The 26,063-nt window shown below is 47.3% G+C and overlaps 1 protein-coding gene across 2 annotated transcripts in view; it reads right to left on the minus strand.

Moving 5' to 3' along the window:
* The window catches only part of RPS6KB1 (ribosomal protein S6 kinase B1), a 718,570-nt gene that overhangs the window by 648,384 nt on the left and 44,123 nt on the right, over positions 1 to 26,063 (minus strand). For both annotated transcript variants that reach the window (XM_069615097.1, XM_069615096.1), the window contains exon 2: positions 8,899 to 8,945. In XM_069615097.1, the coding sequence (XP_069471198.1) occupies positions 8,899 to 8,945 (47 nt within the window). The remainder of the gene's footprint in view (positions 1 to 8,898; positions 8,946 to 26,063) is intronic.

Consider the following 26,063-nt stretch of genomic DNA (forward strand, 5'->3'; position numbering starts at 1 on the left):
ACGGGTGGCCTATGGGTCCTTGGTACATGCAGCCTCCCATCTCAACATTTATTTTAAGGTTCTAGCGCCTTCCATGTAAGGTTCGTACCCGCAGTTACTCGCCTACCTTGAATAGCCACATTCTTTCTGATGCAGATAGCCAAGGGTTCAATGAAGAAATCAAATAAAAGGGGGAGATAAAAGACAACCCCGTCTTACAACTATGAATAGAAAAACCCCTTAGTTTTTAGGTGAACTGCAGCCCTGCCAATAATAACTACCCAACTTAATTAATACAACCATCTTGTAGGTTGAATGGCTCAAAACCTCATTGATAAAAACGCCAAATCAATGCAGTTTGCAAGGAAAACAAAGTTGAATTACATGCTAATGTATCAGACGGTCCCGTAGAACCAAACCAACACGGAGCTCGTCGTACCCCAAGTTACATCTTTATAGCGAAAAACCACAAATTAACAGATCTATGCATACAAAAGATAACATTCCCACACTTCGGACTGCCCATTGACGAACAGCTGTAAACAAGTCTAATTGTCCCCTATAGTCCATTGCCCTATTGGTCACATGATCTAAACTTTCCCCTAAACACGTGCCCTACAACATAGTCACTAAGAATTGATCAACTACCAGGTATATGGTTACCATAAAAAAATTTCTTTAACAAGTAAAATATTCTTGACAATCACGTGATGCGCACCCCTCCGTCGGGCCCTGAACAAAGTGTGAATAGCCAGGTCAACACTGCTTTGATAACACAATGGCCCGCCTCCTTATACGAGACACTGTGGCATGCACAAACAGCTTCCTACCCTTGTAAATGCATTTATTGGCATCACCTCTGCTCCTCCCATCCCAAATCACGGTACAGCCTTAGCACATCTCCCACCTTAACCCTCTGGGAACCCAGATGCCCATGAAGTGATCGGGGCACCACTCTTCGGTCTGAATTTCACTTATTAGTCCCTGCACCAGTAGTTCAAATAGGATGACTGCTCTTCGGTTAAGCGGCAGTAGTGCTCTAAATCTTCATCTTCATCCCAGAGCCCCATGCCCTGCTCACATGAATTGAACCCTCAAAAAGGGTGCATCCTCCCGAGGCCCAACATTCCTTTCTCAGCTCCTCAAAGCTGTGCAGCTCGGCTCAATTAACTTAGCACAGCGCAGCTGCCTGTGACCTTGACATCCTAACCTCTTCTTGGGGGCAGGGGTTTTGGAGGTGGGGGGGTGGGGTTGAACTTTTCTCAGGGCTAACTGGACAGAGCCGCAGCTCCACATTGAGCCTTTTTATCATACGCTCTAAAACGCATCCTGTAGCATTCCCTAAAATCCAACATAGTGGAACTCTTGCTACCTTAGTCCCCGGACCTCACCTGTACCGCAACACTTCTCGGACCCCATCCTCTATGGCTACCCATGTCAGCTACCTACTTGAACATCCCTCTAAAACATACTTCTACTAAATGCAATGTAAATCACCCTATGTTCAACCTCTGCAACAGCAACGTGAATACATAGTTGCTCTTTCTGTATGGCCATTTGGTGTTTCTAAAATGTTCAAAGAAAACTACAAATGGGTACATGCACATTCTGCCACACCCAATGAGAACTGCTAGCACAGGACGCTTGTGAATATATTTTTCACAGTCAATCTCTTCGCCCAAGACTATGCACTTGCATCCCAACACTTTTCTGGTACACTTTGAGACGGACCAATTTCTACAGGGCAGATGATGCTTTTTTTTTTGAAAATCGATTTTATTAGGTTTCCTTTGTGCATTACGAGATTACATTATTACATTGCATTTATTAATGTGAGTTAACATATAGAAAAAACCAAACGCAACACACCCCCTACCCCTCCCTCCTTTTCCCTCCCCCCACCCCCCTTCAGTTCGAGCGTTCATAGCATAGGTAGTTACTTGCGTAACGGGCTCTTTTAGTGATAGAGGCAGCAGTGCATTGTGCGTGTGGCACGTCAAAGTCATGTGGATCAAACGGGTTCAGTTCACAACAGAGTCCTTGGGCCATGGTCCCGTGTCCTTGGGGAGGAGGGGGATCCCTCAGCTCAGCCACCAGGTCCTAGACCACTCGGCCGTATTTGTCAAAGAAGGGGAGCCAGATTTCCTCGATGTTGGACTTGGACTCATCAAGCAGGTGTGTGAGGAACTCCATGTCGTAGATGGCTCTTACTTTGGTCACCCAGGTTTTTTCCCCTGGCATTTTCAGGTGTTTCCATTTCTGTGCCAGGCAGCATCTAGCTGCTACCAGCATCACCTGGAGCATGTGGTCTCGAGTGCTATCCTGGTCCTCCCCGTTGCTAATCCCGAAAAGGAGGAGCCAAGGGCAGGAAGCTTGTTCGATCCCATCCACCCCTTTAATCCAGGCCCGCACCTTGTCCCAGTATTTCTGAACCACTGGGCATCCCCACCACATGTGGATATAGTCACCTCTTTCGGTCTTGCATTTCCAACAGTGTGGGTCATATCCTGGCCGCATTCTAGCTATCCTTTGCGGGGGGTAGTGCCATCTGTGTAGTATCTTGATGGCCTGATGGCGATATTGGAGGGAGGATGTGGACCGATTAGCCCGTCTACACATCTCTGTCCATCTCTCGTCATCGATTTCCTCGCCTAGGTCCCTACCCCATTGCGTGCGTGCTGGTGGTGGGTCTCGGGGGATAGAGAATAGAAAGAGCTTGTATAGGCGAGAGATTATCCCCTTGGAACCCTTTGCGGTCAGAAGGAGCTTTTCAAAGTCTGTGAGTTCCCTCCTGAGGGTATCGCCCCAAGATGGCTCGGTGAGGACACCCTTGAGCTGAAGATAACGAAACGGGGAAAGCGTGCCTATTCCCAGGGCTTCCTCGAGGTCCTTCAGGGGGAGGAAGGAGCCCCCCACCCACAGTGGGCCGGTCCTACTAAGGCCCGCCTCGAACCACGTCTGGTAAGCTGCTGGTTCCGCTATTTTTGCCAGGAAAGGGGGGGCCCATATACAGCTCAAGGGGGAGGGCCATGTCGTGAGCCATCTGTAGTAACCTCCCTCTCTCCATAGGGACCACAATACTTTCAGAATCGGGTGGCTCAAGACGGTTCTGGGGATCGTACTCCTTGGGACCCAGAGCCATTCCTCTAGTGTGACAGGTGCCAGGGGCCTATTATCCATGGCTACCCACTGTTTTTTCGTTCCCGGTGTGAAGTGATCGACCAGGATCCTCAACTGGGATGTCCTATAGTACGTCTCGAGGTCGGGGTAGCCCACCCCCCCCATCCTCCTTGGTCCTAGTCAGTACCTCATACGAAATCCTGTGTTTTTTGCCCTGCCAGAGGAATCTAAGGAGGATTCGTTTTGTTTCATCAAAAAAAGGCCTTGGGGACTTGCACCGGGAGCATTTGGAAGAGAAACAGGAATTTTGGGAGAATCACCATTTTTATGAGATTAAGGCGTGCCATCCATGAGACCCGTTCCCGCCCACCTTTCTATGTCCCTCCTGATTGCTGACCAGAGAGGGGGGGGGGGGGGGGGGGGGAGTTGGCCCCATACAGGTCTTCAAGGTTACGTGTGATTTGGACTCCCAAGTAACGGAACCCCTCATCGTTCCGCTTGAAGGGGAGGTCCTCCACAAAGGCCACCTCTGTGTCCGGCAGGTTCCCACCCACAAATGCCACTGATTTGTCCAGGTTGACTTTGTACCCCGATAGTTCTCCATACCTTGTGAGGCCCTGCAGTAGCCGAGGGATTGTATGGGACGGTCTGGTAACGTAGAGCAGGGCGTCGTCCGCAAAGAGGCCGATTTTGCAGTGCATATCCCCCATCTGCACACCACTGATGGCCATGTCATTGCGGATCGAGATTGCCCACGGTTCCATCACCAATGCGTAGATTAACGGGGACAGGGGGCATCCCTGCCTCGTACCACGCTCAAGGGGGAATTCTCTAGATTCAATCCCGTTTGCCACTACTCTGGCCAGAGGGGAGGAGTAGAGCGCGGATATCCATCCCAACCACCTTGGACCCATCCCCACCGATATGAGAACCTCCCTCATGAAAGCCCAACTGACCCTGTCAAAGGCCTTCTCCGCGTCGAGAGCCAGTAGGAGTGTGCCTTCGTTTCTGGCCTCGGTTGTGGCTAGTATATGAAGTGTTTTCCTTAGATTATCGGAACCCTGTCTATTAAGGACGAATCCCGCCTGGTCTGGATGTATCAGGCGTGGGAGGGAATTTTCCAGTCTGGAGGCCAGGATCCTAGCAAAAATCTTGGCGTCTAAGTTGAGAAGTGAGATGGGTCTGTAGGACCCACAGACCGCCCGGTCTTTACCAGGTTTGGGTATGACGGTGATGAGGGCCTGTAAGAAAGACGGTGGGATTGTGTCGTTGCCCCTAATTTGATTAAACAATTTAGTCAGGGGCTTCACTAGGGTGGATTGGGTCTGTTTATAAAATTCCGCTGTGTAGCCGTCAAGGCCTGGAGCCTTTCCGGCCTTCAGTCTCTTAATGGCTCCCTCCACCTCCTCCTCTAGGATTTCCCCCTCGAGGGCCTCTAAGTCTTGGTCGGTCAGTTTGGGGAGGGGGTGTTCTGCCAGGTAGGAGGCAATATCCTCCTGCGATTCGCCCACTTGCCTGGAATAGAGTTTGCTGTAGTAATCAGCAAAACATTCCGTCACTTCCTGCCGGTTCCCATGAATTCTGCCTTCCTCGTCGGTTAGCTGGGTAATCCCTCTCTTCGCTCTACACCCCCTCGACCTCTGTGCCAGTAGAGTGCCTACCCTGTCGCCCTGTTCATAGTATCTCTGTTTGGTATATCGCATCCTCTTAACCACCTAACCTATGAGAACCGTATGGAGCTCCTGTCTTTTGCCCTGCATCTCGTCCAATAGTGCCCTCCGGTCCACCCCCGGGACGCCCAGTCTGGCCCGCAGGATCTGTAACTCCGCTCGGAGTCTGCTCTCGACCAGGCCCCTCTCCCTTTTTCGCCTCGAGCCCTCCGCTATGTGGAGACCTCTGAAGGTGGCTTTCCCCGCTTCCCATACCGTGGACATGTCCGTCTCCCCGGTGTCGTTTATCTCGAAGTAGGCCAGCATTTCTTGTTTCATGAAATCACGGAATACTGGATCCCTAAGGAGCGTGTCGTTACACCGCCATCGAGCCGATCTCGGGGCGACGGGCAGGGACCAGTTAGCTACAAGTAATTCGTGGTCCGACCACGTTATGGTCTCGACCTTTGGCTGGGTTACCGCCCCATCCCCCTCCTCTGAGGCCAGCAAAAGGTCGATTCTGGTGTAGGTGCAGTGTGGGGGAGAAGAGAATGTGTAACCACCCTGGGCCGGGTACGCCTTGCGCCAAACGTCTACCCAGTAGTGATCCCTCAGGAGGTTTTGCAAAGCCAGGTTGTCCTTAGTGATCCCCTTGGGTGTCCCACCTCTAGCGGACCACCAATCCAGTTGGGGGTCGGCTATGAGATTAAAATCCCCACCAAGAATCATGGCCCCCTCAGCCCATTCATCCATGACGCCAAAGATCCGTGTGAGGAACTCTACTTGACCCGAGTTGGGTGCGTATACAGTGGCAAAAGTGACTCGTTGCCCCTCGCAAAGCCCCTTGACGCCTAGAAATCGACCCCCAAATCCTCTCTTGGTTTCCACCCCCGTGAGTTGGAGAGCCCTTCCCAGGAGAATGCCCACCCCCTCCTTCTTAGAGGTCGGATGTGAAGCCCAGTAATTGCTGCCGATATCTTTCCCCTTGATTCTGGACTCTCTCCCACGCTTGTAATGTGTTTCCTGTAGGAATAGGACCGTCAGGTGTTGTTTACGGAACATATTACCCGTGAGGGACCTTTTATTTTGAGAGTTTAGACCCTTGACATTCAACGTGCCCACCTTCCCTTCAATCATTGTCATCATTCCGGGTGTGCATTCTGAACCCCTCGTGGTGATTGAATTTTAGAGCCCATTGCCAAGCGTATTCCTGCGGTTTTAACTGAATTTCCCCCTGAACCCCTCTAACTGCCCCGTTGTCCCTCCTACCTCCTTCCCCCTTATTCCAAACCCCCCTCCCTGTACCCTCCCTCCCCCCGCCCGCCCCTCCCTTGAAACATAAGGCGTTCGTCCACTTTCCCCGACATATGTTGGGGTTGGTCAACGAACCACCAAGGACTCTAACCCCAGCCCCGGGGTTTTCGTGTGTTTGGAGAGTCCCAGATCGCAAACTTGATTCAGGTCGGCCCCTTCAGGCCTTCGGTACACATGGCCGAGATAGAATTCTGGGACCCGGGCCCCCAGGCCACCAACCCATAACTTGAACCTCGGACATGGGGCAACACAAATAAACAGTTAACTTTTTAACAAAACGCTCTGCCGACCCATAGTCCAGCGGGCTAAACACCGCGCCGCCGCGGCGCCCATTCAAGGCAGTTCGTGGGCCCAGGGCCTCCAGCGCCCGCACCCCGAATCATCTCTCACCTCGTGATTTTCTCCACCTCCAATCGAACGCGATTATCATGAATTTGGGTGGTCTTCCAGGTTCGTCGACGGGTGTCTGGTTTTCCGAAACTTTCGGGCCCCCTTGACCTTAGATTTCCCGCTGTGATTTCCTAGTCTGTCGGGACCCCTGGGGGGGTCCCGTGGTCCTCCCTCCTGGGCGCCTGAGTGGCCCGCCCGGTCGTTCACCAGATCATCCGTGGCTCTCCGTATGTCTTCCTCCGACATCAGGTGGTGTTTCTCACCTAGCCACTCAAACTCCAGGTAGAAGGGGTGCCCCCACCGATATCGGACCCCTTTTCCCTGCAACCATCTTGTAAGTGTGCCACATTTCCTCCTCATTGACAGGGTTAGGGCCGATAGATCTTGAAAGATGGATACCTTCGAGTCGCCGTACTGTATGATGCCAAGATGTCTCGCCTTCTCCAGGATTCTGACCTTGTCCCTGTAGTAGTGCAGCCGAACCAGGACCGAGCGTGGGCCTCTGCCTCCCCCCCCCCTTGCTCGGTGCACCCTGTCGAAGTTGATCGTCCCCACGTCCTCTGTTCCCAGGGCGATCCTCACGATGTCGTGCACTTTGCCTTCGAGTCCTTGTGTGGACTCGCCCTCGGATTCCACCAGGCCAAAGATTCGAAGGTTGTTCCTCCTCTCCCTGTTTTCCATGTCATCAACCTTAAGCCGAAGCTCTTCTTCACGCCTTTCCATGTCTCGGAGTCTCATGTCCATTTGGGTTTCGAGGAGTGTTACTGAGAGTTGATTATTTTCGACACCCTCCACACGGTCTTCTAGGGTGGTAACTTTGGTGGTGAGGTCGGCCAGTTTGGCCCCCATGTCTGTCCTCATCCCTCGTATCTCCTCCAGAATCGTTTGGATGTTGTTCTGGATAGCCCCCAGGTCTGGGGGTGGGGCAGTGGGGCTACCGGTGGTCATGGCACTTTCTTTGGCAACGAACTGTTATTTCTGCAGGTTTTCTTTCCAGTACATGGAAAGTTCGTGCCGGCCACTTATCGGCGGGCGCCGCCTTTTCGTCGACTGGGGAGCCGGGAAGGGGTGGTTGAGTTGGCCCTTTGGTGGCGGGTTCACGGCAAGTCAACTGGGGGGTCCCCAAGGTCTTACAACGCTGTCGGTGTGTTCCACGCAGTCCTTGGTGTCCTTGGTGCCCTGTCGTTGCTCCACGGGTGGGTGGGTGGCCCTCAACTGATCGAGTTCTGAGGCCGTGGAGGGGGCTAGTGGACTCGGGCCTCCCTGTGACCGGGCGTGTCTCGTTAGGCGTGGAGCCCCCGAGCACCGCGGGCCGTCTCGGCGAGTGTTGTGATGGTGGGGGGGCGTGCTCCCGCGTCGGCCCCCTTGCAGTACCGTAGCTCCCAGGTCCGGAGGATGGTCCTCTCCAGGTCGGGCCGGGCCTCGAGTATCAGAAGCGCCGGGCGCGGAGCGCCTGGGCGCAGAGGGCCGCCCCGGCGTGTGCTCCCCGGGCGGGCGGACGACTTTCTTCAGGTCGGGGCCCTGGGTCAAGCGGTGGGCCGCGGAAGATGTCCAGGGGAGGAAGCGCCGTGGGCCCACCCTCTCGGGCCTATTCGTGGGCGGCGCGGCTCGCGCTGCTTTCTGCGTTACTCCGCGCCAGGTCGTGGGGGAGGGGCAGCTGATATCGCCTCGGTCCGTGTAACTCCGCACAGGAGCGCCGGATCGGGACCAGAGTTGGGTCCAGGTGGGGGCTACAGGCTCCAACGTCTTTTGGTGGGGGTCGCGTGGTGCATGGGACCCTCGTTCCGCCGGTAAATCGCAGTTCACCCGGGGCTGGGTGCGGAGCTCGACGTTCAGGCGTCCATCCTGCCCACGCCCCCTGGTGGCCTCCCCAGATGATGCTTTTTGAGCAGTAAATGTCTAATTCAGAGTACCCAATATATTTTATTATTTTAAAATATCCCAGAAGTATCCAGAGTCTGTACTGATGATGAGCATGGTGGACAATACAACTAAATTGTGTAACGGACCACTATAACAATCTGCTCAGAAATACATTTCGCATATTCTACCATTAAAATGTCCATCCATATAGAATCAAGTCAGTCTTAGAGTTAAACCTGCCTAAGTTATACAACAAGACTTGGCTTGTAGTAACATACAACAAATAATGACAGATTGTTAAAAATCCATCTGCTCACTCAGGGTAGATTTTTTTTGGGCAGGTGGGGGAAAGTCTGTGTAAAGCTGGAAACCAAGGAAGTGATCTCTGCGTTGCAATTGGTGGAAACCAGGTAGACTAGTCTGAATCTATTGTTGGAACACCTGATGTAAACTTGGTTCACTGCAACGGTTTGGACTTTCTAAATACCATAATACTTTTGTAGATATATTGTTGTATTCTAAAGTACAAACAACAAAACAAACTGCCCTAAAAAACAGGAGTTCGGCACAGATTGCTACTTACAGTTCATACGGCACACCACCATGCTCCATGAAGTCGATCACCTGGCCCTAAAATAAAAGTTGCACATTAACGCATGCTACCATTTATACTGCAAAAACGCGCAATTAACACATCAGTCTAAATTCGTGCACAGAAAAAAGGTAGTAATAACATTTCCTAGGAGCTACACATGCATATAATGTTGACCTGAATAAAAAGGAACCGCCCCATTAACATATTCCTTCAAGGTATATTTTTATATTTGGCTCATAGGTGGCACTTCCTAGTAATTAAAAAATAGTGTGGTGACAGAAATACTGTGTACAAGTCTGCAGGCGTCTTTAGGCTACGTAGTGTTGGCTTAAAATGGGCTCTTTGGCCCCAAAGGGAACCAGAGCATGGTCCAATATATTGGCTGTGGAATGTAGCAGACCCTGCCAAGAGGATTTGGTAGATGCATGGTACATGGAGGCAAGTAAAGCGATGCAACTTTTCTTGGGTTCTCTTCGTGGCTGAAGAAGCTACCTTCAGCCAAGTTATTCCCTGCCGCTTTGAAAAGTCTTATTTTTACGTTTGTATAGATGTAGACAACTGAACAAGTGCCCGATCGCTAGCCACCAGACAGGAACCAATTGACAACATCCAGTGATCTAAAAGTAGATATATTTGTTCGTCCAAATACATTGATTTTTGTTCATCTCTAACTCAATTGGTTTAATGCAATAAACTAGGCCAATTACAACTAAAACACTGAATATTTAACAGATTTAATGAACATTTTCATACACAAGTTTACTTCCAATCATCACTATTTGAGATCAGAGCAACACATTTAAAACGGCAACATTACCTTTGAGCATACTTCCAAACCGTTAAGCACAGTATAAGAGATACATTGTATGTGTACGTGTTATGTGCGTACATGGACATTAAAAGGACCGGTTTAACTTTACAAAAGAACACTTTACATTACTAGCAGGTTGAAAACCTAGCGTTCCAATATGGCCTTTGTGCGGAGGCAAATATGTTTCTGCATGTTTTACTATGGCATGCCAGCCATCACTGGATATGTGAAAGTTACTCACCATAGCGAATTTTATACTTCGAGTCCATAGTCTCCTTTCCCCCATACTCCCCCATGGGGAGGGGACAGGAGCATTTTTGTAAAGCACAAACATTTAATTTACAAAGCTGTGCGTAGTTCTGTCCCCCCTTGCTCCGTCCAAGGCAAAGCCTGACAATCCACTCAAACGCCTAGGCCCAGGACAGGTTACTGGCACAGTAGGGATAGTTGGATGGCATATTGAGAAGAACCGGACTTTGGACTAGGAGCATAGTGTCATAATAAGCAATTACATATTCCAACATCCCCGTCCTCTTTCCTCCATACTCATGGCAGAACTACAATAAGGGCATCAACCAAGGGTTGGCTTTTACCCAAACAAGTCCTGTAAAACAGATTGCTCCAGAGCAGAAGCTACGTTTGGCCATGCAGCAATGTATGCAGAAGGAAGACTTACAAGCCCATTTAAGCACATTTGTCCATTATGCAAATCTATTGACTGAGGCAAGTCTCTGAAAGTTTGCACACACAGCATTCACCCTCAATGAATCAGCTTGAGAACTTTTGGGGGTGACCACTTTCCTAGCCATTTGTTTTCTTCCACCATACACGCACCTAATAATGTATTTTGAAGCTGGCTTGTCCTGCATTTGCAGCCAATATGCAACCAAGAGAGAGGTTCTGCACTGGGAAGTTGGACCTAGGTAACATTTGAATGCCCTTCCGACATGCAAGCAATGTAGTACTCTTTCCCCTTCAGTCAAGTAAACGGAAAGAAAGTCAGCAAACACATTTCCTAGTAAATATTTAAGTCGGACACCACTGTCTACAAAAAAGATGGATGCGTCTAGAGGACTATTGTCCTATTGAAAAACGGAATAGCTCTTTGTACAATAGGGCCTGCGGTTCACCGATCCGTCTGGCTGAGGTTTCCGCAACAAGGCAGGCTATGTTCCATGAGACTAGATGAAGATCCACCAATGACAAAAGGTTCTAAAGGTCTGAGCCGCCATGGCGTGAAGCATTACAACCAAATCCAAGGATGGATTAGGTGGTCTAACCCGAGAAAACACGTGAAGCAGGCCTTGAAATGTATAAGAATAGGATTAGATAAAAATAGGCAGACGTCTCAGACTTGGAATAAGCTGCAAAGGCAGCAACATATTTTCCAGTTTTGAGAGCGAGTCATTTCTAATTGTAAAACTGAGTTTTGAATTATGTGGCTGATTCTCTAAACTTTATTGAGTTGACATTTTTAAAAGAAAGCATGGCTGACTAGGACCAATTATATGCAATGCTTGGAATGATGGTCTATTTTTATATAGGGTTTTAAGTAGTATTTACATTTGAATGTTACGTAAACATTAGTCTCGCCGGTACTAATGTCTGGCAGAGGGACTCCCAGGACCCCCCCCCTCCCTTGTTTTTGGCATAATTTAAGCAACTTTGGGTCTGCAGTTGGAGGCACTCCTGAGTCTCCAGAGCGACAAAGGAAGAAAAGCGTAAGCCTTCATGTTGTCTCATGGGATCTCGAGGGCGTCCCCCAAGGAAACCACTCCAACCCCGTCCCTGGGAAGCATAAAGAGGAAGCTTCCGGTTTGATGATGTCACAAAGAGGTCCACGGCTGGAGAACCCCATTGCTGGAAGATCTTGGTGAGAACATCCGTGTTAGTCTCCCAATCTTAACTCGCCGCAGATTGGCAGCTGGGGGAGTCTGCAGCCACATCGATATGACCTTGAATGCGCACAGCTTGGAGCCCGACATTGTGTTGGATAGCCCAATTCCAAATTTGGATAGCAAGTTCCACAAGAGGAGACTTGGTGCCCCCCTGCTAGGAGATGTAGAACATTGCTACGGAATTGACATATATATGGGATACATTACTCACCGTAATCTTATTTCCGATGCTCATATCTGCTTAGATTCACATGGTGTGCATAGGCCGACATCTAGTGGAAGGTGTGCATAGGCCGACATCTAGTGGAAGCTGCGGAGTATTACAGTTTCTTTTTCAAAACTCGAAAAGGGGCGTCGAAGTAGGGCGTGCCAGTAATACTATCCCTAGTGTGACGTCCACCGTACCCATGATCCCTCATACGTGTAGGACCCTCAGATTGTATTTTTTCCTGACATGAGGTAGCATGAGGAGTAGCACGAGTACAGGGTATCCAAGCAGATAAGATAGATAAGACTACAAGCATCCATGCGCCTTCTCTCAGAGGGGAGGAAGGGCGGGCGCATGTGAATCTAAGCAGATACAAGCATCAGAAATACGGTTACGGTGAGTAATGTATCCCTTCTGAGGCTTCTGGAATCTGCTTAGATCACATGCTGTCCATAGTTTAGCGAGCAGTGTTTTGAGGAGGAGGTGGGATGTAAGAAGGGTCATGAGCGAACAAATGTCTTAGAACCGCTTGTCCACTTGAGTATCTGTCTTGGAATGAGTGTCAACGCAGTAGTGCTGAGTAAAGGTGTAAATAGAGCTCCATGTAGCTGCTTTGCAAATGGTGTCAAGGGGTATATTTGCAATGAAAGCCAGAGTGGCTCCAGTACCTCTTGTAGAGTGGGCCCTCGGCGTAAAAGGCAGTGTTTGATCTGAAAGGGAATAGCACAGTTGGATACATCTTACTATCCACTTAGAGATGGCATTCTTAGAGACCAATCTCCCTCTCTGCCTGGAGCTATGGAGACTAACAGTTGATCTGTCTTTCTTAGCGGCCTGGTCTTGTCTACATTGTAGAGGACCGCCCTCCTCACATCTAGTGTGTGGAGTTTCACCTCAGCAGAGCTTTTGGGTTCCTGGAAGAAGGCCGGTAGCTCAATGGACTGGTTAACATGGAATTTGGAAATGAAACCTAGGGTGAGTGCGTAAAACCAATTTATCCTTATGAACAGTAAAGAAAGGATACTGCACTGAGAGCTTGAATTTCACTGACCCTTCTTATGGAGGTGATGGCTACTAAGAAAGCAGTTTTATAAGTCAGGTGTTTGAGACTAGATTTGTGCATGGGCGCTAAGGGAGGTCCCATGAACTTAGTAAGTACCACATTAGGGTCCCAACCTGGTGGTGGGTTAGAAATCGGAGGGTGGAATCTCTTTACCCCTTCCATAAATGCTTTGACAACTGGCACTTTCCACCATGACACCTTTTTATAGGAAGTGGTGTAGGCTGATAAAACTGGCAGGTGCACTTTAAGTAAGTTAAAAACACTAACCCTGCATCCAATAGTGGAGCATATAGGTGACATTAGAAGGAGTACAATCAACTGGGTTGATTTGCTTATTCTGGCACTAAATTAATCTTTTCCATTTGTCATAGTAACAGTGCCTTGTGTTAGGTTTCCTTGACTCTTTCAAGATATCCATACATCTCTGGGGTAAACTGAGATGTCCAAACTCTAGGACTTCAGGAGCCATTCTGCCAAGTTCATTGAGTTGGGCTGAGGATGCACGGTTAGGCCCTTGTGCTGGGAGAGTAGGCTGTACCAGCACGTGAGTTTGATGGGGTCGCACACCGCCAATTTGTGTGGGTACCATGGTTGTCTCGCCCTCATAGGAGCAACTAGGATGAGCGTCATCGGTTCCCTGTGGATCTTGTTGACCACCTTCCTCATCAGAGGGGTTGGAGGAAAAGCATAGGCAAACATCCCGGACCAATTCATCCATAGGGCGTTCCCCTTGGAGCCTTGCTGGGGACCCTGGATGCGAAGTCTGGGCATTGCCCGTTTTCACTTGTGGCGAAAATGTCTATAGTGGGGCAACCCCACTGAGAAAAGAGGTCTCCTACGACTTCTTTGTGTAGTGTCCACTCGTGTTCTTCTGGAAGGGGATCGCTGCTCAGAGCATATGCGAGCGAGATGAGATCCCCTGGAACATGTTGGGATGACCGGTAAATCTTCCGTATGAGTGCCCATCTCCAAATTCTCTGGGCAAGCGTGGACAGATTTGGTGAACGAGTGCCCCCTTGTTTGTTTAAGTAAAACATCGCCGTCGTGCTGTCTGTTAGGATTTGCACTGACAAGTTGGATAGGATGGGGTTTGAATGCCCGAAGCACTCTGAAGACTGCCAGACGTTCTAGCAGATTGATGTGGTTCCGAGCCACTGTGTGAGACCAGAGACTCTGGGCTCCCCACCCTGCTAGGGAGGTGTCTGTTGTGACAACGGCCTGTATCTCTGGATTGTAGAAGGGTTTCCCCTTTGTAAGATTTTATCTTGTCCACCACGAAGACTCTGTACTAGTGTTGGCGAAACGACCACTAGATCGTCCCACTGACCACTTGCTTCAGACCACTGTTTCGCCAACCATTCCTGCATGGGTCACATGCGCAGGCGCGCGTGGGGAGCCAGGTAAAAGCAAGATGCCATCATGCCTAGCAAACGCATCGCGCACCCTTTTTTGGCGACCGGCCTGATAGAGGAATTTGCAGCAATAGGTTCCGAATTCTTTCCTCTGATGGAAAGGCCAACCACTCTTGGGTGTTTAGGACAGCTCGTAGGAACTGTTTTGAGGTGCTTGGCACCAGGCTTGATTTGTTCTCGTTGATCGAGAAGCCCAATTGGAAGAGGAGGTTGATTGTTCTTTGAATGTTTAGTCTGCAAATTAAGGGGGTTTCCCCTGTGATGAGCCAGTCATCCAAGTAAGGTTACACTGGAATTGCATGCGTGCGTAGGTGCGCCGCCACCACCGCCAGGACCTTGGTGAATACCCTTGGAGCTGAGGCTATACCGAAGGGCAGCACCTTGATCTGGTAGTGCTGGTTGCCCATTTTGAAACTTAAGAATCTTCTGTGCGCTGGGAACATTGAAATATGAAAATAGGCATCTTTCATATCCAATGTTGCCATGTAATCCCCTTTTTTGGAGTGTAGTCATCCAGAATTTTTGTGGCTTGACATACTCCTGCAGACACTGTGGACAGCACCCATCTGTTCGAAGTGATCCCCTCCCATGCGTGGGTGAAGGTGGAAATGCGCCCCCCTACTGGGGATGCATGGGAGGGGACCTGAAGCGGAACGTCACTGTTTACTGGGTGGCATACCACCTCTGGCGGGGCTGCCAGTACCCCTAGTGCATCCTCTGCGCTGCCCTCTGGGGAAGGCTTGTGATGCTTGGAACCGATTGTTGTCCCAAGAGGTTCCTCGATTTTGATAGTAGTTCGAACCCTCTGGGAGCTTTGGCCCAGAAAGCGACTAAATTGTTCCCCCTCTGTCCTGAGGGTTTATTTGTTAGTTGTCAGAGATTTTAGTGTCTCGTACTCTTCCTTAGCGGTCTTTAAGGCTTCCTCCACTGCCTTGCCGAATAGTATGTCTGGCTCTACCAGCATGTCTATAAGGGTGGCTTAGGTCTCCGGTTTGAAGCCTGAATAGACTACACAAATAACCTCTACCTAGGAGTTTCTGAATAACTCAAAATAAAATGCATCCAAATCAGTGGCAAGACTGCTGCTAAGACTAAATAGAAGGGACCACATCACCCGAACTCTGAAAAGTCTACATTGTCCACCAGTCAAGACACAAACCAATTTCAAAGCCCTCTGCATTGCCCATAGGTCACTACACAGGCAAGGATTGGAATTCCTCCAAACAAAAACAAAAAAAAAAAAGAAAATGACTAGATCCATACCCAGAAGAAACTTAGATCTAACACCAACCTCCAAATAGAAACGAGACACTACGAGACATCTAAACTCAGAGGAACGGCCTTCTCCATCCTAATAGAGACACTATGCAACTCCATTATGGAGGAACTCATGGCAGAAGACCACCTAAGCTTCTGGAAACAGCCAAATGCCTGGTTATTCAACTCACCGGGATAAAAAAGGAACACCTACTGCACAACAACAAGACATAAAATAAGCAGTGTTGACTAACAATTTGCTATGCAATTCTGTAGGTATGCTAATCAAATGGACACTTGTGTAGAAAAGCTAGCTATTGAAGTTGCCCTCTTCAATGAAAGCCACCTCACCCTATATTCCTCTTGCCCTCTGTGCGCTCTTCACTCTATTTTTCTCTGTTCACTTTAAGTGCTCATCGGGAGACAGTGCAGCAGTAATTAATCATCTCCTCCACTTTTAGTGCCAAAGGCATGTGTTGGAGTGGTTGGCAAGAATTTCTTTTTCAAATAATTGCAAACCAGAAGTAATCGGGACAATACTTTTATTAAGATTTCTATATCTGGTCTTTTTTTTTTTTTTTTTTTAAGACTCATAAAATTCCATTCCTAAAATAAATGTTACATAATGCCTTATTTCAGTATTAACACTGCATCTCCATGCTTTACAGTGAAGTTTAGGGTAGTGTATCTAAATTTCATAGAGTCAACTATATTTCATTTTGTTAGTGAAGATGCATCGTATTGACGAGTAAACCCATGAGCGAACCCATACTCCTTGACATTCTATCACCACATCGCTTTATACTAGCTAGCAGGAAAGTGATATGGCAGCAAACTACAATGTTCCACTGAGTTTGCAGAGTTCTCTGCCTGCTATGCCAACAACGGTTTACTCTTACTTTCTTTCCTCTTACACAATGAATCCACAAAGCGAACTAGATGCTTACGCAAAGTAGTGATCAATAGTTCCATGCAGTCTGTATACCCACAGATCTACTGCAATACCAAACACTGGAGTTAGCTTCTAAAGCTCACTTTGGTTTATGATTATATTATATATTATTACCGCCTGCAGGAGACGGAGGGCCAAACTGTTTTCAGAGCCTTTTCATCATATCCGTTTGTGTCCATTCACGCTGCTAACCTTTTACATTTCACAACCACTCAGCTATGGCTCACAAAGTAGATTTTATGAAGAACGAGTAGCATTTGCCAGAGACATTTGAAACGTTTATTTAGCATTTACTTTATTTACTGTAAATGTCAAATAAATGTTTCACTGTGTTTGGCTGACCTCTGCGTGGCAGCAGTGTGCCAAACAAAGCAGGTTTGTAGTGACATGCACCATTTTACAGAAATAGCATTTTAAACGCGTTGTCCTCGGTTGGTATGCATCAAGTGCATTTCTCTTAGATTGAATAGGTAAACCGTTACCTGACCTGCAGGTCTAGCTGAATTTTAAATAATTTGCAAGGCCTGACTCTTCTCACTAATGCCTTATTTCAGCGGTATGCAAAACTGCTGTATTGTTTCTCATTTCATGTCTTGGGTACAAATGACTTCTGGTGACATTAACATTATTAGTACAACATTGCTAATCAAATGGATATGTTTGCTAAACGAAAGAGAAAATGTATTAGCAAAGTCTGCTAATCAATTTGTGAAAACGAATTTATGCCTTGCAACAAGCATGCTTACATGGAGGCAACTGCAACCCATGTAATTTTTTTAAAATTGTATTGAGCTTTATAGCTCGAAGTGTACTTTTCACATTGCAAAACAAATGCGTTAATTAGCACCATATTACACCACTAAAATACACTTACAAATTCTCAGTTAACAGTCTGATTCTAGCAATTTTAAAAGCAGTTTTCGAAAATTCTAAAACCTTTAGCAGTAAGGAAATGTCATTTGTATTTAAAATCCTGCACAAGCGCTCATCTTCACAACCTGGCTCATCAGTGATTATCTTCTTGTTCCTTTGCAGTTGAGCAAGGGCTCTGCATAATAAACCGATGTTTCAGTAATTCGTCCTCGTTTAGGCAGAAGCGACAAACAAGAACCCCTAGGGACATTTCCCCTCCTGCCCAGAACCTCCATTGTCAGAAGGAGGTTTAATGTTAATCTCAGGATTTTTTCCCCAGAACTCCCAGGATGGGCCGCTTCTTTAAAAATGACGACACTACATTAAAATGTTTAACCGACCACGTAAAATGGTACTTAAAACAATGGAACGCAATTAACTCAGACCTTAGTTCAATCCATACATAGCTGTACAACCTAATTTCTGTTCTGTGCGGATTGCCCATCAGCTCCTCCGATGACAAAGTCAATTTTTGACCGGTACACTACACTTTGTAACCCATTGGTCCAAAACTCTAAGAGAGCCGTTTGACTACATACCATTAACGTATATGAAAAAGGAAGCAGCAGTAAGCATCAAGGGTAAGTTCCTCCACTCAAAAGTTTGGATTGGGAGTTGTCCCAATTCATGCAGTATTCCAACAAAAGGCGCAGCATTAGGGAGACAAAAAACCTTCCTCCACAATAGGGCCTCTAATTCAGACCACGGGATACCACTTTCCTGTGCTTCAGCACCAAAAAATCAAGCAAGGTATGATTTTTTTGCCTACATAGTTTCATCGCAGGGAGAGCAGAAAACCCCCCAAACTTATGATCAAACTGTAACTGGCAATCATAGGAGACCACCACATTATCGACCAAACAGAGAAGGACCCCGGAGAATTGGTAATTGTCTTGCTGGATGCAATTAAGGCCTTCGACTCAGTGAGATGGCCTTGGTTGCTAGTGACAGAGAATACGGGATGGAGCCGGGGTATCTGAGGTGGGTCAAAATGTTATACAGTTCCCCAATTTCAAGGGTCAAAACAGGTGCTACAATCTCAGATAAATGCAACTCAGCAAGGGCACTAGACAGGGTTGCCCCTGGTCACCCATGCTATATATCCTTGTGTTGGAGCCATTGGCAGTCTGCCTCAGCCAATAATATGGGGAGATCGGGATCCACCCTGCGGGAGGTTCGCATCTTATATCATTGTATGCCGATGATATACTTTTATATCTGCGCTTCCCAGAGGAAAACCTACAATATGTCGTGGAGGTGATGGAACGATGCTCTACCCTCTTGGGCATAACAGTAAATCCCAAGAAATCCAGCATGTTCCCCCTGGGGAGGGACAGACGCGCCCTACCGAGGTGCCTACTGGTTTTGCCAATACCCTGGCAAACCGAGACGTTTCGATACCTAGGTATTGACATATACCACACGACAGGAGAAGAAGACAAACACAATACGGAAAACGCAGTTGAAGGTATTAAAAATAGCATGGGATTTTGGTCCAGACTACCCCTGGCGATGATGGGAAGAGCGGCTCTGATTAAGATGGTAGTCCTGCCCAGACTTACACTTTTTTGTAAGCATCCCGTATGTGATCCTCAAGCTCTTTTTTGCCAAACTCCACAGCCTGTGCAGGGGTTTCATATGGTACAATTCCAGGAACAGGATGGCCCTCTGGAAACTACAAAACCTGCGCGACACGGGGGTTATAAACCTGCCACATTTTGAGTTATATTACTTGGCGGGACAGCTGCAATATGTGGCCAGGTAAATTGTCTGAAGAAGTGGCTGAAGCCAGGCCGTTGTGTAAGGATCCTGCTCCCCAATTCCTTAGAGACAGTGTGGTTGCCTAAACCAAAGGTACTAGGAATGGCGAGACTGCTGGTGCTTGGCTGGGAAATGTGGCGTAGAGCATGGCAGACTGTGGGAAACCCAGCCCCATTCTCCCTGCAGGTGCCGTTAGTGGTGCTATGCGGGGAGGACTCCCAAATGATAAAAGGGGTCCGTAGATACTGGGAACCAATGGGCCTGGCTACCCTTGGAGATATATGGCAGGAGGGGGAGGCACTGGACTTTCAGAGGCTAATAGGGGACACCGGGGTGCATAAGGGCCAACATTACTTATTCCAGAATCATTAAACGAGTGCGGGAAAGGTGGCCTGAGGCAGTGCTTGCGGAACAACCCGATGCTACCATCGAGACGATGTATGATATCTCGCAGGGTGGGCATGAAATCTTGCATATATGAGCTACTGGGGACTAGGGTGGGGAAGAAGCTGCTCCAACTGAGGCGAGATTGGAAAGAGGAGGTGGGAGAACCCATGTCAGATGGGCAATGGGATAGAGCCCAAAGGTATAAGAAACTGTCCCGAAACGCGAGGCTTCAGCAGATTAAATTATATGTCACTCAGAGCATATTTGACCCCCAGTAAAATTGGCAGGTTTGGTGGCCCGGTGATACAGAAATGCCCTAGGTGCGGGGAGGAAAAAGCTAGAATGCTACACATGTTTTGGGCTTGCCCGGAGGTGGGAAGGTTTTGGAAAGAGCTGAAGATACGCTTAGCAGGAAAAGGGATTACGCTGGATGTGGAGTCAGCTTAGGCATGCATGCTGGGGGTTTTATCAGACCACGCAACCTGAGGCACATCAGTAAAATGAAGGACCGGGCCTACATCCTGGCCAAACGGAGAATTGCAATGTGCTGGAAAGCAGCCCATCGGCCTAGAATTAAGATGTGGTGGGCAGACCTCATGAAGTGGGCAGAGGTAGAAACGGCTGCCTGGTATGAAGCAGTCAGCAGTGGGTGGGGGGGCCCTAATAGCATGGAGACAATTGGTGGCCTCAATGGTGGGTCCCTCCCAGGCCGACCATAGCGATGATAACCGACCATAGCGATGATAATACAGAAAAGATAATGGTAGTAGACACGCCTGAAGATAAGCAGGACGATGACATGGATACAGGGGCTCAAGTTAAAGGGGTGGGAGGACCGAAAAGTGTACTTTGTAATGTAATGTTGTGAAGCGTAAACACGGAAGTTATCATTGTTTGTAATGTTTGGAGTGTTTATAAAATAATAAAAATTATTTTTTAAAAAAAACGTATGATAACTGCCTCAGCTGTGCCACCGCTGCAACAGATTTTGATTTCATGTCGTTACAGGGACCCAGCTTCCCAGAGGCATAGATCTAGATCAGGGAGCCCAGGTATTTGAAGTGATAAATCACTCACATTTTGAAGTACGACGGTGGTCCACGTTCCTTTTGTCAGGTACTGTCAGGATACAGTGACATATTCTGAATTACATTAGGTATGGGGAAAATTAGTATAGAAAGGTTTTTGGAAGTTATGATGAGTTTAATTTTAAAACAGCCAATTTTGCCCTTAACATTCATTGCAGTCTATGGAGAATGCCCCAAGCCAAGATGGAGGTCCTCAGTCTAAGTTCTGATTGGCTGGTGATTGTTTATAGGGAAGACAGTGAACATTCTAAACTGCCTTTCATCGTCTTTGCCCAGCTGAGAGGTCGTGTACTAAGCTGCTCCTGCTTAACTTGTTCAGGGGTTTCAAGTTTCAAGCAGTCGAGCGGCTTCTTTGGAAAAGTAAACAGGAATCTTACGGAGCTTCATTTTGTCACTGAACAGGAGTAAGAAGATTTCAAGTTATCCAAGAAAATAAGTTTCCAAGACTCTTCACAAGATAAGTTCTTTTAAAACTCAAGACTCTCTTTATAATGTCATTGTAGAAGAGTTAAACTGATTTTCAAGTTCATATGAAAACATTAATTAAGAACTATATTGCTGTCGTATGTTTGACTTTGCTACGCTACGTTATCTATCAAGCGCGTGTTTTTTCCGTTAACAGAAGCCTGCGCGTGAAAGTCTTGGCTTGTGAATCTAGCGCAAGCTCTTTGGTGTCGCGTGATACTATTGTGCATGTGTTTTTTCTACCCGCGGTTGGTTATCTGCGCGTGTACGTTTACTCGCATCTTGGACGAAGCGCGTGTGGATTTTTCCCGCGGTTTCGACTTCAGCGCGTGTGCTTGCATCTTGGACTAAGCGCGTGTGGATTTTTCTCGCGGTTTCGACTTCAGCGCGTGTGCGTGTTCTCTCATCTTGGACTAATTGCGTGTGGTTTTTCCCGCGGTTTATATTTTAGCGCGTGTGCGTATACTCGCATCTTGGACAAAGCGCGTGTGGATTTTTCCCGCGGTTTCGATTTCAGCGCGTGTGAGTTTTCTCGCTCCTTGGATAAGCGCGTGTGGTTTTTCCCGCGGTTTAGTCTTCAGCACATCTACGTTCTTCACTCAGTTTGGATTCGGATGCATGTTCAAGATATTTCCACGTGAGATTTTTTGTTGCAAGTTTCAAGAACAGTTTTTATTATGTAAAGACACTCTAAAAATAATAAGAAGAAATAGAAGTTCTTTCCAGAAACACTAGAACTTCCATTTACTTTTAATTAACTTAAGACTTTGTTCAAGCTTCTTGAGTTTAAAGAAGATTACCTGCAAAGTTAATTTCACATTCATGGACCTACTAAGAAGGCTGAATGATCGTTGAGATTCAAGTCAACTAGTAAGGAAGTCTAGTCAGCTTATCACTTCTCTGGGCATTTTGTTGAGAAGTTCCAGGTATGGTTTTTACTTTATTTGGTAAAGGATATTGATAATTAAGGTTAGTTTAGTACTCCATGAATAACGAGGTGTATTATATGTTTATGTTTTACTACAGGTGAAGAAGCAGCTAGCCTTTAGCTTCCAGCCTGGTGTTTGTTAATTTGTCCCTTTCCCCTGGAAGTGAGGTAAACTGAGCAGTTTATAGTATCAGCTCAGAGTGCCACATTTTGGGTGGATTGTCGGGGGCTCAGCAGCTTCTGCAGACACCAGGATCTCAGCCTGACACCTTTTAGCAGCAATGCAAAGTAGAGAGCCTGAACAGGATATGGCCAATTACAAAGTGACTCTTAAGTCATGGGCAGGGCCAACACCCGCTAGACCTCCCCAGCAAAGGGCAAAAGTCACACAAGAAGAATCCTTACCATCAAAGAGTAAGCAGTACACATAGAAATGCTCAACTAAAAACCAAAAACTGAAATTGATACGCGTTTTAGGGTAGTACCAACCGCAGGCTATGAACCACCCTTTATTTTTTATTTATTTATTTTAATAAAAAAGTCCACACTCCTGCATCAAAGCCCAGTTCGGAATGTGGTTAGTTAATACCACGCAGCAGCTAGAAACAACTCCCGAGCTGGATGTACACCGCACTTCTCGCCTCCCCGCCGCCCAGACTGCACCAACTGCAGTAACTCGTCCGCTCAACCCATGTAACGCCTAAGCCACACCCAGCACATGCACACCTATGCAAAGGTAAAGGCCCTACAATTTGAAAACTATGGTATAGCTGCACAATATCTGGAGACCACCTAAAAATCCATTAACCATTTTCATTCTCTCTACCACTCACTACATACACCCAGATGGCAAAGTAACCTCCCTGATAAAACAGCCAAACCAGACATTACTGTAAAGCCAACTCTCAAACCCACAGCCTTTAACGCCAACCACCACAATCACTGGACATGTCCATCCGGAAACAGATTGTACAAAGCAAAGTACATCCAGAATGCGCCCACACAGCGGCCACTCGTACCTGGTTCTACACATATCAGATTAGCACAACACCCGTCTTATCCCTTCTTCACTAACCACCCCACTACTTTCCCTTAGAGCCAGGATAGTGCTAGAGTGAAATTGGCCATTTTTTCTGATAAGTCATGGCATAATGGGCGAACTTCAACAAAGTATGCTTCATCTAAACGTCAGTGATTTTTATCCCATCAGTTGCTCCAAGTCAAGGTAATCTTCTTGATTTGCTGAAACTATTAAAAAAAAAAAAGGATTAGGTAAGTAGAGAATAAACAGCATTACTCAACACAGTCACACTCCCAATATGGGTTTTTCCAGTAGTGTCAAATAAGTTCTGTGCACATTTTCTCTGGCCCCAAAAAGGATTTCCGACCGATCATATTATACATGGTCTAAACAAAAGAAAACAAGGTACTTAGTGTTCTTCATATCAAGAATTTCCTATATGGTTGCCTTAATACTGCAGCCCTTTTATGACTCCATACTCATAAAGAGCAATGAAGTGGTTCTACATCATGTCAATATCCTGCATAGACAACTCCCATATTGGTGCTTTAGAGGAGGCTGATAATGAAAAGACAAAAATGTTTTTTATTGTAATGTCTGCGCTTACAAATTTGCAACAGGTAGAATAGCCCCACAATTCTGCTCAACAAATAAGCTAGCCATGGGATAGTGGCAATTAGAAGCTATAAATACCTCCAGAGTTTGCTTAAATACTTTTCCTTATTAGTTTTATGGAGTAACTCAAACATGCCCAAAAAGTAAGTCGCCAGAAGGCAGCTATCCTGTTTCCAAGACACCCAGTTCCCTTCTTACGTTACAGTTAAGTACAGATTTAGAGATTCGATTTTTCTCAGTTGCTAGTTCCAGGCATTAAATGTTGCCCTACAACAATGCACCATATAAACCTGCATAACAAAACAGCTCTTCAACCCTCAAAATGTATAGATTTCTAGTACAGTACAAATTAGTATTTTCCATGTTTCAAATTGAATAAGTAACTTATGACCATATGGTATCTACCTATCCAATTAATCTCTCACTTGAGAGGGGAAGAGGTCTACTAAGCCAGGACTTACAAAAAGCTGACATCTGATACACTGCAATAAGACGGTCTCAGTCTGCAGTCTCAAAATATTCATTGACCCATAGTTGTAACCCGGTTTACTTTCGGGCTATTGAATGCAATTTTAAATTTAGTAAGTCTGCTCATCAATTAAGTCACCACTGTCTTTCTGGTACAATCTAGGTTCGAATGGTTCTGGACAGTGACAATATGGCCACAGATGTGCCCAAGACAATTAATAACTTTACGCTTAAATCACTCTAGATACACCTTATCCATTATTAAGTATGGGAACACCCTCCATGTAGAGCTTATTGTATACCACCATTTGAATGGTTCTGCACAGAGAAAAATCAGCCTATAGTTGTGATGTGTTCGGAGTAATCTTTCCTCTCCATGGGTAGGTCTCAGCAGTTTATTGCCTTGGTAGTATGTGGAAGTTTGTATGTAGTTGGAATTCGGCTCCAACCCATGTATGGAACAAGTTACTTACCTGCAACTGTTCTCCAGCATGGGTTTGGAATGGATTCACATGCTCATGAATATTCCCAGTCAGGCTGGGAAGTATTTGTTGAAAAAAAAAAAAAAAATCAGTTTCAGTTCTGAACTTTCTTTCTCTTAACCAATCATTGAGCTCTGGGTCATACTGCCCCCAGCCAATGACTGCCCTCTACCTAAACCCCTCCTCTGGCAGCCATCTTCAAATTTGATAGCGCGTAAAGTGGCATTAAGACCAAGAAAAGAGCCGCAGAGGGGTAGGCGGGAGGGTTCACATGTGAATCCATGCTAGACCCATGCTGGAGAACAACAGTTACAGTTAAGTAACTTGTTCCTTCTCCAGCATGGGGTCTGGCGTGAATTCACATGCTCATGAATAAAAAATACATAGCAATACACACATGCACAACCACGGAAGGTGGCAAGGCTCAACATAAGCATCTCTTACCTCCTCACCAGGCTCACCTTCAATCGAACCGGTTGCGCAGCACAGCTTGGCCAACTCTGGACTCCTCCCTGGAACCCCGGTTGACGCAGTAGAATCTCGTGAAGGTGTGCGTCGACCTCCACGTAGCTGCCCTGCAGATGTCCAGCAGGGGTACAGACAGGAACACCGCAGTTGCAGCGATAGCTCTGGTCGAATGGGCTCCGACAGCCAGGCAACGGTCGGTTTGCCAACCAGTGACAATGGGTGATGCAGCCGGAGAGCCACCTGGAAACGGAAGTCTTGGCGAGGGCCTTCCCATGGTTCACAGGACCAAACTTCACAAAAAGTTGTGACGTCTTCCGGAAACTCTTTGTGCGGTCCACGTAGAACTTAAGCGCTCTAGCCACTTCCAGCGAGTGCAAAGACCTTTCAGCCGGCGGTAAAGGTGTCCTAAAAAAATACAGGCATCAACAAGGGCTTGTTTAGGTGAAAGTCCGAGAGCACCTTGGGCATGAAGGAGGGGTGCGTCCGCAGCCCCACCATAGCGTTGTGAAAAGTCAAAGAAGGTGGCTTACAGGACAGGGCCTGAATCTCACCCACTCATGCAGAGTTGATGGCTATGGGGAACGCTCTCTGCCATGACAAGAACATATGGAACGGTCTGCATAGGTTCGAAGGAAGGCCCCATGAGCCTAGTCAGTACCACATTGAGTTCCCACGCCGGGGCTAGAGCCTTTACCAGCGGTAATGAACGGAACAGTCCTTTGACAAACTCCTTTACCAGACGGTGTGACCAGAACGACGACCTTCCGGGAGATCTGGTGTAGCGGGACAGCCGCCAGATGAACTATGAACGATGGAGGCATGGGCCAGTCATGCTTTGGCCAACGTCTGCAAATACGGTAGCACCTGCGGAACCGTGACTCGTAGAGGGTCGATCTTCCGTGCGCGCACCAAACGGCGAACCTCTTCCATTTATGCCAGTAGCATTGAAGAGTAGAC

The sequence above is a fragment of the Ambystoma mexicanum genome, chromosome 9, assembly GCF_040938575.1.
Source record: "Ambystoma mexicanum isolate Mex_15411 chromosome 9, UKY_AmexF1_1, whole genome shotgun sequence".
Lineage (NCBI taxonomy): Eukaryota > Metazoa > Chordata > Amphibia > Caudata > Ambystomatidae > Ambystoma > Ambystoma mexicanum.